Here is a 14,665-nt window from a genome sequence, read left to right as displayed (position 1 = left end):
GGTCGCACTCCGTAACACACTGGAGTTTTAGGGAAGAGATGCGGAGATGCGCCCCCCCCCGGCACACATAGTGGCGTAAAATAAACAAGTATAAACAAAACTGTCCGTGCAACATATGTACTAACCATATCCTAAGTGACACAAATAGATAGAAAATTTCAAGAAGCGTGTCCCCCGTAGGGAGCTCCCGCCCCCCCCAGTCGGTGGATCCGTAACCATATATAGTGAACGTGTGGCTTAACTTGAGCCTAGACTGTCCGAACCCCTCAGCGAGGCGTCCCAGGCCATCCCGGATCAGACATCTACACACCCCCCCCCCGGATCCCCAAGATCGTATCGGAGTCCATTACCCAGTCAAGGGTCCGGTGGAGGGGGGGGGCCTCCATCTGGGAGCCAGGTATGTGCGCCACCACAATAATTAAAGACAGTTAAACATAGGTAAATAGCCTATACTCGTAAAGGTAAAAAAGGATATATGGATCAGTCCACACTGGGTTGCTGGGGTCTCTCGTCGGGGATGGTTCAGGCTTCAGGCTGTGACCGGGCCGGCCTGAATGGGGACTGGGAAAATGGTCGCTGGCGACCTCTATAAGACCGGGGCTGGCGTTGCATCCTGGGGACCTGGGTTGGGCGATCCAAAGCAAAGTCCAGCCAGGACGGGATCGGGATGGCATCCGCCTCCAGGAACTCAAACAACGTTGGCAGCTGGTCAGGGGTGTGTAGGGCAAAGATCGAGTCTGCTTTACTCACTATTAGGTGTCCCCAGCGGTAGACGGCCCCGGATGTGCGGATCACCTCTAGTAGGGGTCTCAGGTCTCTGCGCATACGAAGCGTATGGCGTGAAAGGTCCGGAATTATAGGCACTTGGGCTCCATCAAATTCCATGGGCCCCATAGCCCAGGCTTTCCTCATGATTTCCTCTTTAATGGAGAAAAAGTGAACGTGGCAGAGGACATCCCGTGGGGCACTCGCCAGTGGGCCTCGCATACCTTGCACCCGATCCAGTTCCAGGGCGTCTGTAGGTGGCTTTCCCAAATAATGGTTCAGGATTGCCAACACTGTCGCGCGCAGATCAATCCCAGTCGAGGCTTCAGGTATGCCCTTGAGACGAATGTTGTTTCTTCTGTTGCGGTTCTTGCTGTCGTCTAATTGAAGGCAGGTGGTCACCATCTGTTGCTGCAGGCGGGCTGAGGAGGATTCCAGGGTGGCCACTCGGTCCTGAAGGGAGGAGGTGGTTGACTCCACAAGCTCCACTCGACCTTCCACTGGAGCCACCTGGTTTCTGACCTCATGTACTTCCTGGCGCATGGCAAGTACTATCTTGTCTGCCAGCGAGTCCAGGTCCTATTTTATGGGGAGGAGCGGCAGAATAGCGCGCCAGTCTCCGTCCGCCCGTCCGTGGGTCTCCGGCTGTGAGGTACCAGGCATCGGTTCAGGTGAGGGGGTCCCACTCAGGAACACTGGGGTAGCGATCGGAGAGGGTGGTGGGCTCAGAGCACATGCACGGAGAGGGAGGATTAAAGTCTATGGGTCCACTATGTTGGCCGAAGGGCTGCAGAGCTCCTCAAATGTGCATCTTCACGCCGCCATGTCCAAGCCACGCCCCCCATATCTCTCTTAAGAAATAAATAAAAATGATATGTAACATGCATGCAGTAGATTCAGTGATCCAGGTAATGAATCATTTAGTGAACTCAAAAAGGAAAATGAAAACAGGAAAACAATGCATGTTGAGGCTTATATCGGCTGAATAGTGTAGTTTAGGCAAATCACAAACTAAAGTTGTGCTAGACCAGGGGTCCAAAACTTTCTAAACAAAGGGTCACTTCACTGTCATTCAGATCTTGGGGGGCCAATTTGTGACTAGTGGGAGTGTTCAATTCCCCAACGTCAGTGGTCAGTAGGGATAAACAAATCCACAGACTTAGTGGTCAGTGGAAGTAAAAAAATAACAAAAGGGTTTGGCTGTCAGGAGTAAAAAACAAATTACCTAGTGCTTGCGGTCAGTGGGAGGAGGAATAGTTCCCCATTGTTGGTGTCAGTGGGAGGAATAGTGTATCATTGTTGGTGTCAGTGGGAGGAATAGTGACCCTTTGCCAGTGGGAGGAATAGTGTCCCTTTGTCAGTGTCAGTGGGAGGAATAGTGTCCCTTTGTCAGTGTCAGTGAAAGGAAAAAGGGTTCCATCGTCGGTGTCAGTGGAAGAAATAGTGGCCCTTTGTTGGTTTCAGGGGAAGGAAACAGTCTCATCTGTAGTGACAGTGGGAGCAATAGTGCCTCATAGTTAGTGTCAGTGGGAGAAAAAAGGGCCCAATCATTGGTGTCAATGAAAGGAATAGGGCCCCACTATTGGTGTCAGTGGGAGGAATAATGCCCCATCGTTGGAATTAGTCGAAGGAATAGGGCTTCATTGTTGGTTTCAGTGTGAGGAAAAGTGTCCCATCACTAGTGTCAGTGGAAGGAACAGTAAAGGATGGATACCGGCACTCCAAAGCAAGTTCAGTACGCGTTTATTAACATACTAGTTGCAAGTAGAACACTCTATACAATGTTTCGGGGTCTCACAGGATCCCCTTCATCAGGCAAACAAGTGACTGTATCCTGATTTTGACTTTACCCATATCAGCACCCCGTTATTTCACCAACCTGACTAAGGTATTCAGATCACTTGTTTGCCTGATGAAGGGGATCCTGTGAGACCCCGAAACATTGTATAGAGTGTTCTACTTGCAACTAGTACGTTTATAAACACGTATTGAACTTGCTTTGGAGTGCCGGTGTCCATCCTTTACTGATAATTTGTCGGAGTGGAAGGAACAGGGCCCCATCGCTTTGGTATCAGAGGTTAGAACAGTGCCCTAATGTGTCAGCAGTTGGATTTGTGCCCCATCTTTGGTGTCAGTGGGAGCAATTATACTCCTTCGTTGGTGTCAGTGGATGGAATAATACCTCGTCATTTATGTCAGTGGGAGAAGTAGTGCAACATCATGTCACTGGGAGGAATAGTGCCCCAAGAGCCTGATAAAGGCAAGCAAAGGGCCCCATCTGGCCTGCGGGGCCACTTATCTAGATGATAGATGGTCATGGCAGGCCCCAGTTTCCTAATGATCAGTGTATGCTAGTACCCGATAAGACTTTTTCCACGGGAATGATAGAAACTGGATGGCAAAATCTAAACTAACCCATCAATTCTTCTTGCCACTGGTCAGTCAGGGGGTCTCCCTACAGATGGCATAGCGCCCAAACACATGACGCTGCTTTTCAAAATGACTGATAAAGTCCAGATAATACGATGATCACTTGTCTGGGTGCCTTTGGGGCGCATTTATGAATTTCATTCTGCTTCTTAGCAGGAACGACACACTTGTTTAAGAGAACAGGAGTTGAAGCTTCATTGCAGACAGAGACTGCAGCCTGCCTTCTATCTAGAGTGGCTCCATTAGTGCTTGTGTGTATTGATCCATTTGGCTCAGCACACGTTCTGCCTCCAGCACCAGGGAGCATTCAGCATATACGGGAAAAATTCAAGTGTTCCTTTTTGGCTTTAGATACAAAGAACATTTTTCTTGATGAAATAAATAAAATAACGGGGAGCTACAGGGCATGTGGTGTACCCCTTACACTGATGCATAACACAGTCAGAATAAAAACATTAGAAATTGAGCCTCGTGGATATAAACATGAGTGGGTGAAAACAGATGTCTGCCCCTTAACAACCAATTATAATTAAGTTGGTTTTTTTCTTGAGCAGACAGCATCTGATTGGCCAATATGGACTACAAAAAAAAACCTTAAATTGCTCCATATATATTGCTTTTACTCGGGTTTCTTGGCTTCTTAAGGGTTACAATTTCTACTTGCTTCTCCGTCTTTGTAATGTTATGGGGGGTTGTGAGGGGGTTGTTACATATCATTTGTAAAGTAGATTTGCACACCTGTCCTAACAAAGGCTCCTAAACAATGCCTGCATCCAATCAGATTGTTCAGGTACTTTGAGAGCCAGCGGGGAAGACTAGCAAGATACTGGAGCTCGTCCCAGTGGGAGATTCCTCCATCCACACAGTTTAGCGTAGATGGAGGAATCTGTTGCACTTTTTCCATCTGACAATAGAAAATCTGCAGATAATCTATAGGTGTATGGCCATCTTAAGTCTTTCTAGAAGGACAGATCACCGTGGAGGTGCTCAGAAAAAAAAACTGAATTCAGCCACGTTGCCTGCTGCAACAAAACTTTAACAAAGGTAAGCCATATTTTTAAAATAATTTTCGGTATGCTGTGTGAATAGGAACATAAAACAGAAGGGTTTTCCTAAATTTTAATGCAAAAGAGGAAATGCATTTTAAGCTACCCATAGACCTGGTTGAACAGTCACCAAATGGGGTAACAATCTCACAATTCAAGTCTATGAAACCTCTGCAGAACAATGTGTGGGATACAAGTCACCAGAAGGGACAAAAATCCTATAAAACTTCTGCAGGGACATGACATGTAAGCCAAGCTGAGCATACAGATGTATAAGGGTGCTCTGATTGTTTGTTTTAAGGCGGTCAGATAATGTCTACACAATCGAAGGTCTATGGGCAGCTTTCAAAGTAGAGCCCATTCCATCGGGGTCTAGAAAGGCATATCTGTGTGGTGTGCATTCTGCCGATTCCAGAATGTATCCATATAAATATTAAATAATCAGAAAAAGTTAAGTCTATTGCTCACAAGACATGCAGCCCACCACTTTGCGAATTCCATGCCCTTTCATCGCCTCCACAATATTCCGAGTCCCTTCTGACATCATTGTGGTCGGACCTATAAGGACAAGTTTATGAAATGATAACCTGGACTTTAAAAAAGATATCTTTGTATGTATGTACAATGACAATTTTTTTTTTACACACGCACACACTGTACATACATAAACACACACACATATATACATAATGCTGACAATTTATGCAGTGCTTTACATACTGTACATTCAGATCAGTCCCTGCTATAAAGGAGCTTTCAAGCCAAGGTCCCCATCTCTACTTTTGTATGTTTTTAAGTTTATTTTTACATTCTTGGTAAGGCAAGGTGTACTGTAAGCAGTCTGTTGCTCCCCAGTTTTAGTTGTGCATCATTAATAACTAACAATAAATCTCCATATTAGATAAATGACAAATACAAGCAGCTACAATTATTGGTGCTGTATAGGATTGCATAAGAAAGATCTCCATTATTATAGACGCAACAATGTAAACTAAACAATGGCTCCTCCTAGTGGAAGCACAGCTAAATGACACCCAATCTCAGCTGGAACGATCAATGTTTTTTGCATTTCCTTAACCAGTTGACATCCGCGGTGTTAAACCCCCTTCCCATCCAGGCCATTTTTCAGTATTCAGCGCTGCGGTACTTTGACTGACATTTATTCTGTCATGCAGCGCTGTACTGAAATTAATTTTATACCCTTTTTTGGGGACAGATAGAGCTTTCTTTTTAAAGGCAACATTTTTTCACTCCCCCCAATGTTAATGTTAGCACTTACCTTAACTCAAGTCTCTTTTTCCGATCTTCCTCTTCCTTCCTGATGTTTTCAGCCTTCTCTCCAGCGGTGCGGCGGGGGGGTAAAAATGAGAACTGTGCGCGCCCCAAGATCCTTTGCGGCCGCTCGAGAAATTTCTCATTTTCGCACGGGACCACGCACGGAACACAGGTGAGTCTAAACTGCTGTTTGAGCGTGTTTTAAAAAAAACTTTTTGCATATATCTACTGCTTGCTAGAAGTAGATATATGCAAAAAAACGGGAGGGTTTAAATATCCTTTAAGGTGCACACACACCTTACGATAGTCGTACGATAATCGCGGGAAATCCCGCGATCGTACGATTATCGTAAGGTGTGTGGGAGCCATGCGACCTCTGCTACTGTACGGTCGCATGACTTTTATCTTAGGAACATGTTCGAAAACCCGCCGAGAATCGTAGGATTTTCGGCAGGTGTGTAGCATGTTCGTAAGATAAAAGCCGGACGGGCCGGTGTGCGCAAGCGCACACTGTCTGTTCAACATTGCGGTCATCAGAAGCCCGCCCCTCAGCGGGGCGGGCTTGCGATCATCGCAAGTACGATCTGCCTGTCCAAGATAGGCAGATCGTACGTTTTTTTAATTACCTTACAACCATCGCTGTGCCCAGCCTTAGATCATCTTTCTTTTATTAATAAGGAGATCTATACATGCAAAAGTAGAAATATCAGGCAAACGGACTGAATTAATTAGTCAAAATCAACAATAATACAATCCAATGCTTACTCCCATTAGCACTACTAGTTGGCAGACCAGCTGAACCTGGAAAAATAGGACAAACACTGCCTGGAATTTTCAGATTCCGGTACAGGACCTTTACATGCATTCTTCAGGGCCATAACATCCTTCTTTAAAAAGGGATAGTAAGTTTTGATTTAAAGTTAGCATGTCATGAAGGACAATTAAACATAGTTCACAGATAGGTAGCTAAACCATTATATAGATTTATGGAGTTATTTTTATGACTAATGCCAATCAGAGATGCTGCAGTCAGTCCCTTCTCAGCCACAAATGTCTTAGATCGTACGCCGTCAGAATTGAAAAAACACCATAGGAATGCATAGCTAGATTCCTATTGCCTATTTCACTTTGCAATAGCCAATAGCAAACTAGCTATTGCACCCGCCCTCTGCTGCTGTCAAACACTAGAAGAGGACCTGATGGAGAACTGCAGGTCCCCTCTGCTGATTGGCAGCAGCAGAGGGTGGGTGCAATAGCTAGTTTGCTATTGGCTATTGCAAAGTGAAATAGCCAATAGGAATCTAGCTATGCATTCCTATGGCGTTTTTTATTTTTTTTGATGTACGGCAGCCTGGGGTCGCGACCCACTGGTTGAGAACCGCTGTCTTAGAAAGTACGATAAATGTAAAAGAATAAACCCAAGCTGGCCATACTTGCAAAGATTGGCTAAGATTAGATGATGTGATCTTTAAAAAGCCAGCCAACAGAATAGCAATATATCAGGGTATACGTAGGTGGAATCTGATGGGCTGAGTCAGCCCCTGACTTTCATATATCTTCAGTACTGAAACAGTGAGAACTCATTGCCATAGTTCTCAACTCTGTTCCGGTCGACCTGGGAGTTTTGGGTGTTTCGTCTACCAGCTCCTCCTGTTGCATTCTTAAAAAATATAAAATAAAAGTCAACAGGTAGAGCAGGTGTGAAGAAACGGAAAATAGCAGAGGCCTCAACACAATCCTTAAAGTGATATTAAAAAGGCAAAAATTAGGACGCTAGTTTGTGTCCTCCCGTTACCCTAAGGAGAACTATGGGGAAAAGCCTTAACCACATTGTTCTCCTTTAAAAAAATCCAACATATTGTCATGGGTTTTATATCTCCATCATCTACTAAAAAGCGAAGCATCACTTTTGGGTTGTGTACCCTTTAATGAAGCCTAGAGCCTGTTCAGAACATCAGCGTGCACTCCATGCTTGCGTTAGACAACATTTTACACCAAGTAAAGAACCCCATATGCCTGAATTGAGAAACACAAATTGTCCTATTTAGAGTCCTGCATTATGGAGGCTTACAATTTGCTACAGTTGTATATTATTGACTTCCGTTTGTACTTTCTTTATTGTAAGCAAGATTTAAATTGGAACTGAAGACAACATTGTTTTTTTATTTTTATTTTTGATAGAGGGAGCATACCTGCTATCCAGGGTAGGTTCACACCACAAATCAGATCATCACCAGACCAGACCAGAATGTTTCCGGACCCAAAATGCATCCTAACGTATCCCTGTGCTATTTCGGGCCTCTGTTCACACCAGTGCAGGTAATTCCAGACCAGACCAGAAAAATACTGCTTGTCTCATTTTGTCTGGAATGCACTGGAACTGCGTGTAGGTTCACACCATTTTCCAGACCAGATCTGGTCCGGAAAATGGTGTGAACCTGCCCTAAAGGTGGAAAAGTGGAACTATTGAAACATACACCGAAAGAACAGTCAGAAAGATTGTACCTGTAGGAGGAAGCAGCCTCAGAAAACCTTACCTAGGTCACTTCTTGTTCCCAGGACAATCACCACACCATCCTGTCCCTCTACAGCTTTGTTGACGTCACTTTTATTCAGCACATCCCCAACTACAATTCGGGAGGGTTTCTTATCAGCGGGGAGGCGAGCAGGGTCCCTCACCAACACGGTTACATTGTATCCTGTAAACAGAACATTTAAAGCAGTATTAAACTCTCAAACTTCTTTTTAAAAGTGAACACAGATGAAAAATATATATATTGCCCAATCACTTAAAGTCATCATGTTTCCAAACAGCTGGCTCCAACTCTCTCAGCTCAGCTTCCATGAACTTCCTGTATAGAGCAAGATCACGAAGGACAGAGCAGTCTCCTGTGTCAAGATGCAACTGTCCATCTACTAGCTAAGAGAAGGGAAAAAGGAGCAGCAGGGGAATGGCTTGCCTTGTTGTACCTGTGTGTTTTCGGAGGCACACACAGCTTATTAGCACACACACATCCTTTTTTACGGTAGAAGCACCCTAAAACAGGATCCCTGGACCAGCTGATTCTCCAGGAAGCTAAAAAAAAAAATAAAAAAAAAATTTAAAACCTCAAGGAGCATGACGCATTGTAAGTGATCTAATCAGCTCTTAAAAGGAGAACTATGAGGTGAGTGCTTTTCACTCACCTCATAGTTCTAGCCGACCTGTGACAATGAGACTGTCACAGGTCGGCTCAGTAGATCGGGAGGTGAGCGAACACATACCGGCGTTCGCTCACCTCTCGATCCTGTCACGGCTCTCTGCCGTGACAGGGAGGGGCTGGATTCCCCCCTCCGATCCGCCAGCGCTGACTGGCGGAACAGACGGGGGAGGGGGCGGGTACAGCTGGCTCTGCCTCTAGAACCAGCTGTCAGTCATGCAGCTGGGCAGATCCAGACATAATTGTCGGGATCCGCTTCAGCTGCGGCGTCTCAGTATACCGCGAGCTACAGCTCGCGGTATACTGAGCCTAGGGTGACGGGAAGCCGCTAGTTTGTGTCCTCCCGCTACCTTAAGGAGAACTATGGGGAAAAGCCTTAACCCCATAGTTCTCCTTTAAAAAGCTTTGAAACATTTTATAATACATTTATTTAATATATTTGCTACATGTTTCTCATTCGCACAGCATGATGTAATTTTTTTTTACATTTGAATTATTGCTTGCACTATACTTGCTCTATTCTTAACCACCGGTTCCCGTATATATACACGTCCTCCCCCTGAAACAGTAATACCAAGAACACATCTGCAGCAGCAGCAGCCGTGTTCTTGGCTGTTCAGGTACAAGTGATCCTGAAGCTGTACAGCCGCCTGATCATTTGTACCGAGCAGCAGTGTGTGCCCCCCCCCCCTCTGTCGGCGGCTACCCCCGGGCTCCACTGTCCCCCATGCGGGCCCGGGACTGGCACGGTGGGTCTCCCTGCATCGATTAGAGGGAGATCAGCAAGCTGCTAGCTGCTGATCATTCCTCAGATTACTGGACCCAGAAGTGATGTGTATTACATCACTTCCGGTGTCACTGTGCACATTCTCTGGCTCTTAGAGCCAGGAGAAAAAGCTGGTGAAGCACATATCTGCTTCATCAGCTTCTTTGGGGTCCCTAGGTGACATTAGGGGTCTAACAGACCTCTGATGTCTCCATAAAGAGGACCTGTCACATCATATTTGCTATTACATAGGGGGTTTGTTAACCCTATGTGATAGCAATAAAGTTAAGAGTAAAAAAAACACTGGCATGGCTGGCACACGCGCACTAGCGCCGTCTGCTTTAAATCTGTTACTGGCAAGTCACCGCACGTGACGTAACCAGTCGGAGATCTCGACGAGTTGGCATTTTCGACAGAACACTGGCCGGGATGAGATACAGTGTGTTCCGGCAGCTAACCGCGCTGGAACGCACTGAATATGGTGTGAACAAGCCCTCAAACAACTTCTTCTTTCTTGCCATGCTTTTTCAGAGGTTGCTGCCTAGGCAGGCTGGGTCACATGCTCTCGGAATAACAATCATTACAGGAGAGTGCATGTTGTTTTCAAACAGAAGAGAGCCAGGCAAATTGAAAAGGGCAGCCCTATGTATAGACGTTATACAATTATTTTCATGCAATAAGACACTGAGAAGGCTGTTTACATTACGTGGATCTATTTCACATATATATCCAAGTTCCTTTTTCATTTCTGCCTGCGTTGGATTTTGTTGCCTGGACAGAAAACAGTTACTATCAGCATTTTTGGCAGGCGTGATGAAGAAATAGAGACATGTTGCCTTATCACTGGTAAACATATGGAAGGGGTCATGACTCAGCACTCTGATAGGTGTACAGGGAAATACACGGCTCTCATGGAAACTGTATGTGCACAGTATGTACATGTTCTGGTGTGGAAGCACACAAACACATAAAACATGACAGCAGGGGATTAGGTCATATCACAATGGCTGCATAGGGGTCTGTAGTGTGTGCAAGGGGTTTTGTGCTGCATGCAAATTGTAGAAGAGCTGTGTTCTCCAGATATTATATAATGGAGCCATTCCATGTGCAAACAATAGAGGAAATGAAAAGTAAAAGGCATTACATACATGAGCCAGTGAGATACAAGCTGTCTTTACTTTCTGCAACAGGTCCCAATTACATGTGCCATAGAACAGCCATTATCATATAGGTCCCACCTTTGATGCACTGTATTCTACAGCATTATAATTGTATTGTTAATACTTATGTTATTAGATATCATAATACATTATTAGCAATTAGCCTGTTTATGTATATTGACCTCATTCTGTCAATGGTACGGTGCATTATACACCATAATACAGCCATTATTAGCGATCCCCCTGTTTGTGTATATAGGGGTTATCCTATCTGTGGTACAGTGCATTATACACCATAATACAGCCATTATTAGCGATCACCCTGTTTGTGTATATAGGGGTTATCCTATCTGTGGCACAGTGCATTATACACCATAATACAGCTATTATTAGCTATCACCCTGTTTGTGTGTATAGGGGTTATCCTATCTGTGGTACAGTGCATTATACACCATAATACAGCTATTATTAGCGTTCACCCTGTTTGTGTATATAGGGGTTATCCTATCTGTGGCACAGTGCATTATACACCATAATACAGCTATTATTAGCGTTCACCCTGTTTGTGTATATAGGGGTTATCCTATCTGTGGCACAGTGCATTATACACCATAATACAGCTATTATTAGCGTTCACCCTGTTTGTGTATATAGGGGTTATCCTATCTGTGGCACAGTGCATTATACACCATAATACAGCTATTATTAGCGTTCACCCTGTTTGTGTATATAGGGGTTATCCTATCTGTGGCACAGTGCATTATACACCATAATACAGCTATTATTAGCGTTCACCCTGTTTGTGTATATAGGGGTTATCCTATCTGTGGCACAGTGCATTATACACCATAATACAGCTATTATTAGCGATCCCCCTGTTTGTGTATATAAGGGTTAGCCTATCTGTGGCACAGTGCATTATACACCATAATACAACAATATAAGATAATAACCGGTTTGTTGTACAGGTCTTATCCAATTATATACCATAATACAGCCATTATTAGCGATCAGGCTGCTTGTGTATATAGACCTCTAGATAGGCAGAGCCAGCTGTCACTCAGGCAGCTGGGCGGATACAGACATAATTGTCGGGATCCGCTTCAGCTGCGGCGTCTCAGTATACCGTGAGCTGTAGCTCGCGGTATACTGAGGTTAGGGTAACGGGAGGACGCTAGTTTGTGTCCTCCCGTTACCCTAAGGAGAACTATGGGGAAAAGCCTTAACCCCATAGTTCTCCTTTAACCCTTGCAGCGCGGGGGTAGCCCCACTGCAAGGGTACGTTTTTTCTTTGCCTGGAGATGGGCTTTACTCAGTGTTCCTTACCTGTAACATTATTGATCGGAAGCCAACATTCTTGATCAATCAGGAGTTAAAGAAGAACTCCAGTTTTTCCTCAAACTCACCCTTGCAATAGGGGCTACCTCCGCACTGCAAGGGTTAAGTGCTCATTTGGTTCAGGGCCAAAAATAAAGAAGATATACTCAGTCCTGTGGCAGTGACCACTCACCTCTCTCCCCCTCCGGCGATAGAATGTCCCACGGCATCCTCACTCCTAATGGACCTGCATTAAAGGTGATGACGTCACGTGTCCTTAGATCGCTGGAGCCCGAGGGAGAAGAGGCTGCAGGGACATTTAGCAACCAGGTGAATATATTTTCTTTATTCATCACAGACCAAAATGAGCAGTTAACCCTTGCAGTGTGGGGGCAGCTCCACTGCAAGGCTTAATTTGGTCAAATTCCGGAGTCCTTCTTTAAATCCTAACAATGAGCCTCTTTCTTTGTTTGGTGCTTTTTTGTACAAAGGCATTAGGAAATTCAAATAACTCGAGCTCTCGTGAGTATTGAATTGCATTGTATTGTATTGTACCTGTACTCTCTCCCTTTATTTTGTAAGCGCTGTGCAAACTGGCGCTATACAATTCCTGTATAATAATAATAATAATAAAATCAGGAAATTGTGCAGATACTTACATGAGACAATTCATATGTTGCAACCAACTGCAGGAAAGGGGAAAGTCACCCAATTTTACAAGAAGACCGTGCACGAGGTCACACAGAGAAAATGCTGTCATAAGGACAAGACTTAAACCTTGCAAACTTATGATCAAAACAGGACATGTAACTGACATCTCATTTGATAGAATCAGCACCAAAATCAGATACAATTTTTAGTGTCCCCCTTGTGCACATGCACCTGCAATTATAACAGAGACCTGGCCCCACTTTTTTGCATGCATGAAACAGAAGGAGTGTTAGCATTCTTTCTGCCTATTGCACAGCAGTGTGACAGCTAACACTGACATCCTGCCTGCTAATAATAAAAGGGATTATAATTACCTTCATCCAGGGCATGTGCCAGGGTCACCTGACCAGTCATTCCAGTGGCCCCAAAGATGACAATGTTTTTGGGTGCCATTGTCACTGTGAAAAGATCCTGCACACTCTCACTGCATGCTATAAAAGCTCAAGCACACAACCTTTAGGCTCCTCCCCCAATGGGAGGGGCTAGAAAGTCATCAGCTTAACTATCTCACTGCTGAGCTGCACTGACAACTTGCAAAAGATATCATAACTTGCAGTCCCCTTGCTGTAGGCATGTTTTCTTGCAGATATGTGTCATTTTATACTACCGTTTCTCCCCTGTCATTTGAGTATATCAGATGATGACATTGGTGATGAGGGGGAGGGGGGGTATTTCAGCTTCAGACTGAAAATTGCTGTACGTAGTTGTGGATTCCTGCGATTGGTTGCTGAAGATTGCGCCCAGTAGGGCCGCTTTTCTAAAGGGAATATATTTAAGGTATATTTATCACTTAACTGAGTGACCTATGCCGCCATGTGCAAAGGAAATCCCTTATTGTTTTCATTTCTGGACATAACTGGGTGTGCAAAATGAACACAGGGTTACTTGTCACTCGTTACTTAGCGGAAAATGTAAGACTGTACACCATCAGGGCTCATGTACACCATAACGTGCATAAAAACCCATGACAAGACGCAAGTAAGTTGACATGCATTTAGGGTTGCCACCTTTTCTTCCAGTGAAACCCGAACACTCTAGCGACGCATGGATATTTTTTAGGGAGAATGAGCCGTGGCTTATTCATACCTAAATATCACAGTCCAGACTGTTTTCAGTGGGAGGCCAGTAGCCCCTATATTAATTTTGGTTGCCCCTTTCTGTCTGACATCTTTTGAATGATGTGCCCGGGTTTCATGGCAGCTGAAACCCGGACACAGGATTCAAAACCCGGACTGTCCGGGTGAACTCTGGACAGGTGGCAACCCTGCGTGCATTGATACGTGTTTACATGCATTTTAATGTAAGGCTTCGTTCACACTTAGGCGTTTTGTGGCTCAAAGGTAAGCGAGACAAAACGCTCAAGATGATGAATTCCATTAATTTCTATGGCCTCTGTTCACACCTGGGCGTTTTGTTACACAAAGTTTCCCATTGAAGTCTATGGGATCAAAAAGTTCTGTAAACTGGCAAAAAGTAGCTCGTGTACCTTTTCCAGTGTTCAGCGGTTTTCTGCTTGTGACAAAACACTCAGGTGTGAACAGCAGCCATAGAAATCAATGGGATTCCTTGTCTTGAGCGTTTTGCTACGCTTACCTTTGAGCGACAAAAGCCTAGGTGTCAGTACGTTTTTATGCACCTCGTTGATGTGCATTTTTTTCATGCATTCTTCCATATAGCTAATGTTTTCACTTCCTTTTCCCTTTTGTGGGTTGATTTTCCTTTCAGTTGCGTTGTGTTATGGTTCATTTACCAAACCTTTTTTTGTCTCTTCTCAGTTGTGGTGTGAACAGGGCACTCCGAAAATACCATAATACGAAAGTGATCCTGCACGTGCCCGTGGGGGCGGGGAGGGTTATGGTCAGAGGCAGGGGCGTAACTAGAAATCACAGGGCCCCATAGCAAAATTTTGTATGGGGCCCTGTGATTTCTAGTTACACCCCTTGAAGAGCCCACATAGCTCACCTGAGGGTGACCCTGCAGAGCCCACCATAGACT

The 14,665-nt window shown here is 44.8% G+C and overlaps 1 protein-coding gene across 1 annotated transcript in view; it reads right to left on the bottom strand.

Moving 5' to 3' along the window:
* The window catches only part of BLVRB (biliverdin reductase B), a 21,462-nt gene extending 8,326 nt beyond the window's left edge, over window positions 1-13,136 (bottom strand). Inside the window, exons 1-3 of the mRNA XM_018562589.1 lie at window positions 12,985-13,136; window positions 8,054-8,215; window positions 4,710-4,799 (exon numbers count right to left, since the gene is read on the bottom strand). Of these exons, the coding sequence (XP_018418091.1) occupies window positions 4,710-4,799; window positions 8,054-8,215; window positions 12,985-13,063 (331 nt within the window). The 5' untranslated portion in view covers window positions 13,064-13,136. The remainder of the gene's footprint in view (window positions 1-4,709; window positions 4,800-8,053; window positions 8,216-12,984) is intronic.
* Between the last annotated feature and the right edge of the window lie 1,529 nt (window positions 13,137-14,665).

Source organism: Nanorana parkeri, unplaced genomic scaffold (genome assembly GCF_000935625.1).
Source record: "Nanorana parkeri isolate BGI_ZX_2015 unplaced genomic scaffold, ASM93562v1 scaffold586, whole genome shotgun sequence".
In the NCBI taxonomy this organism is placed as follows: Eukaryota; Metazoa; Chordata; class Amphibia; order Anura; family Dicroglossidae; genus Nanorana; species Nanorana parkeri.
Note: the sequence above shows the minus strand (reverse complement) of the source record. Positions and strands in the feature narration are given on the sequence as shown.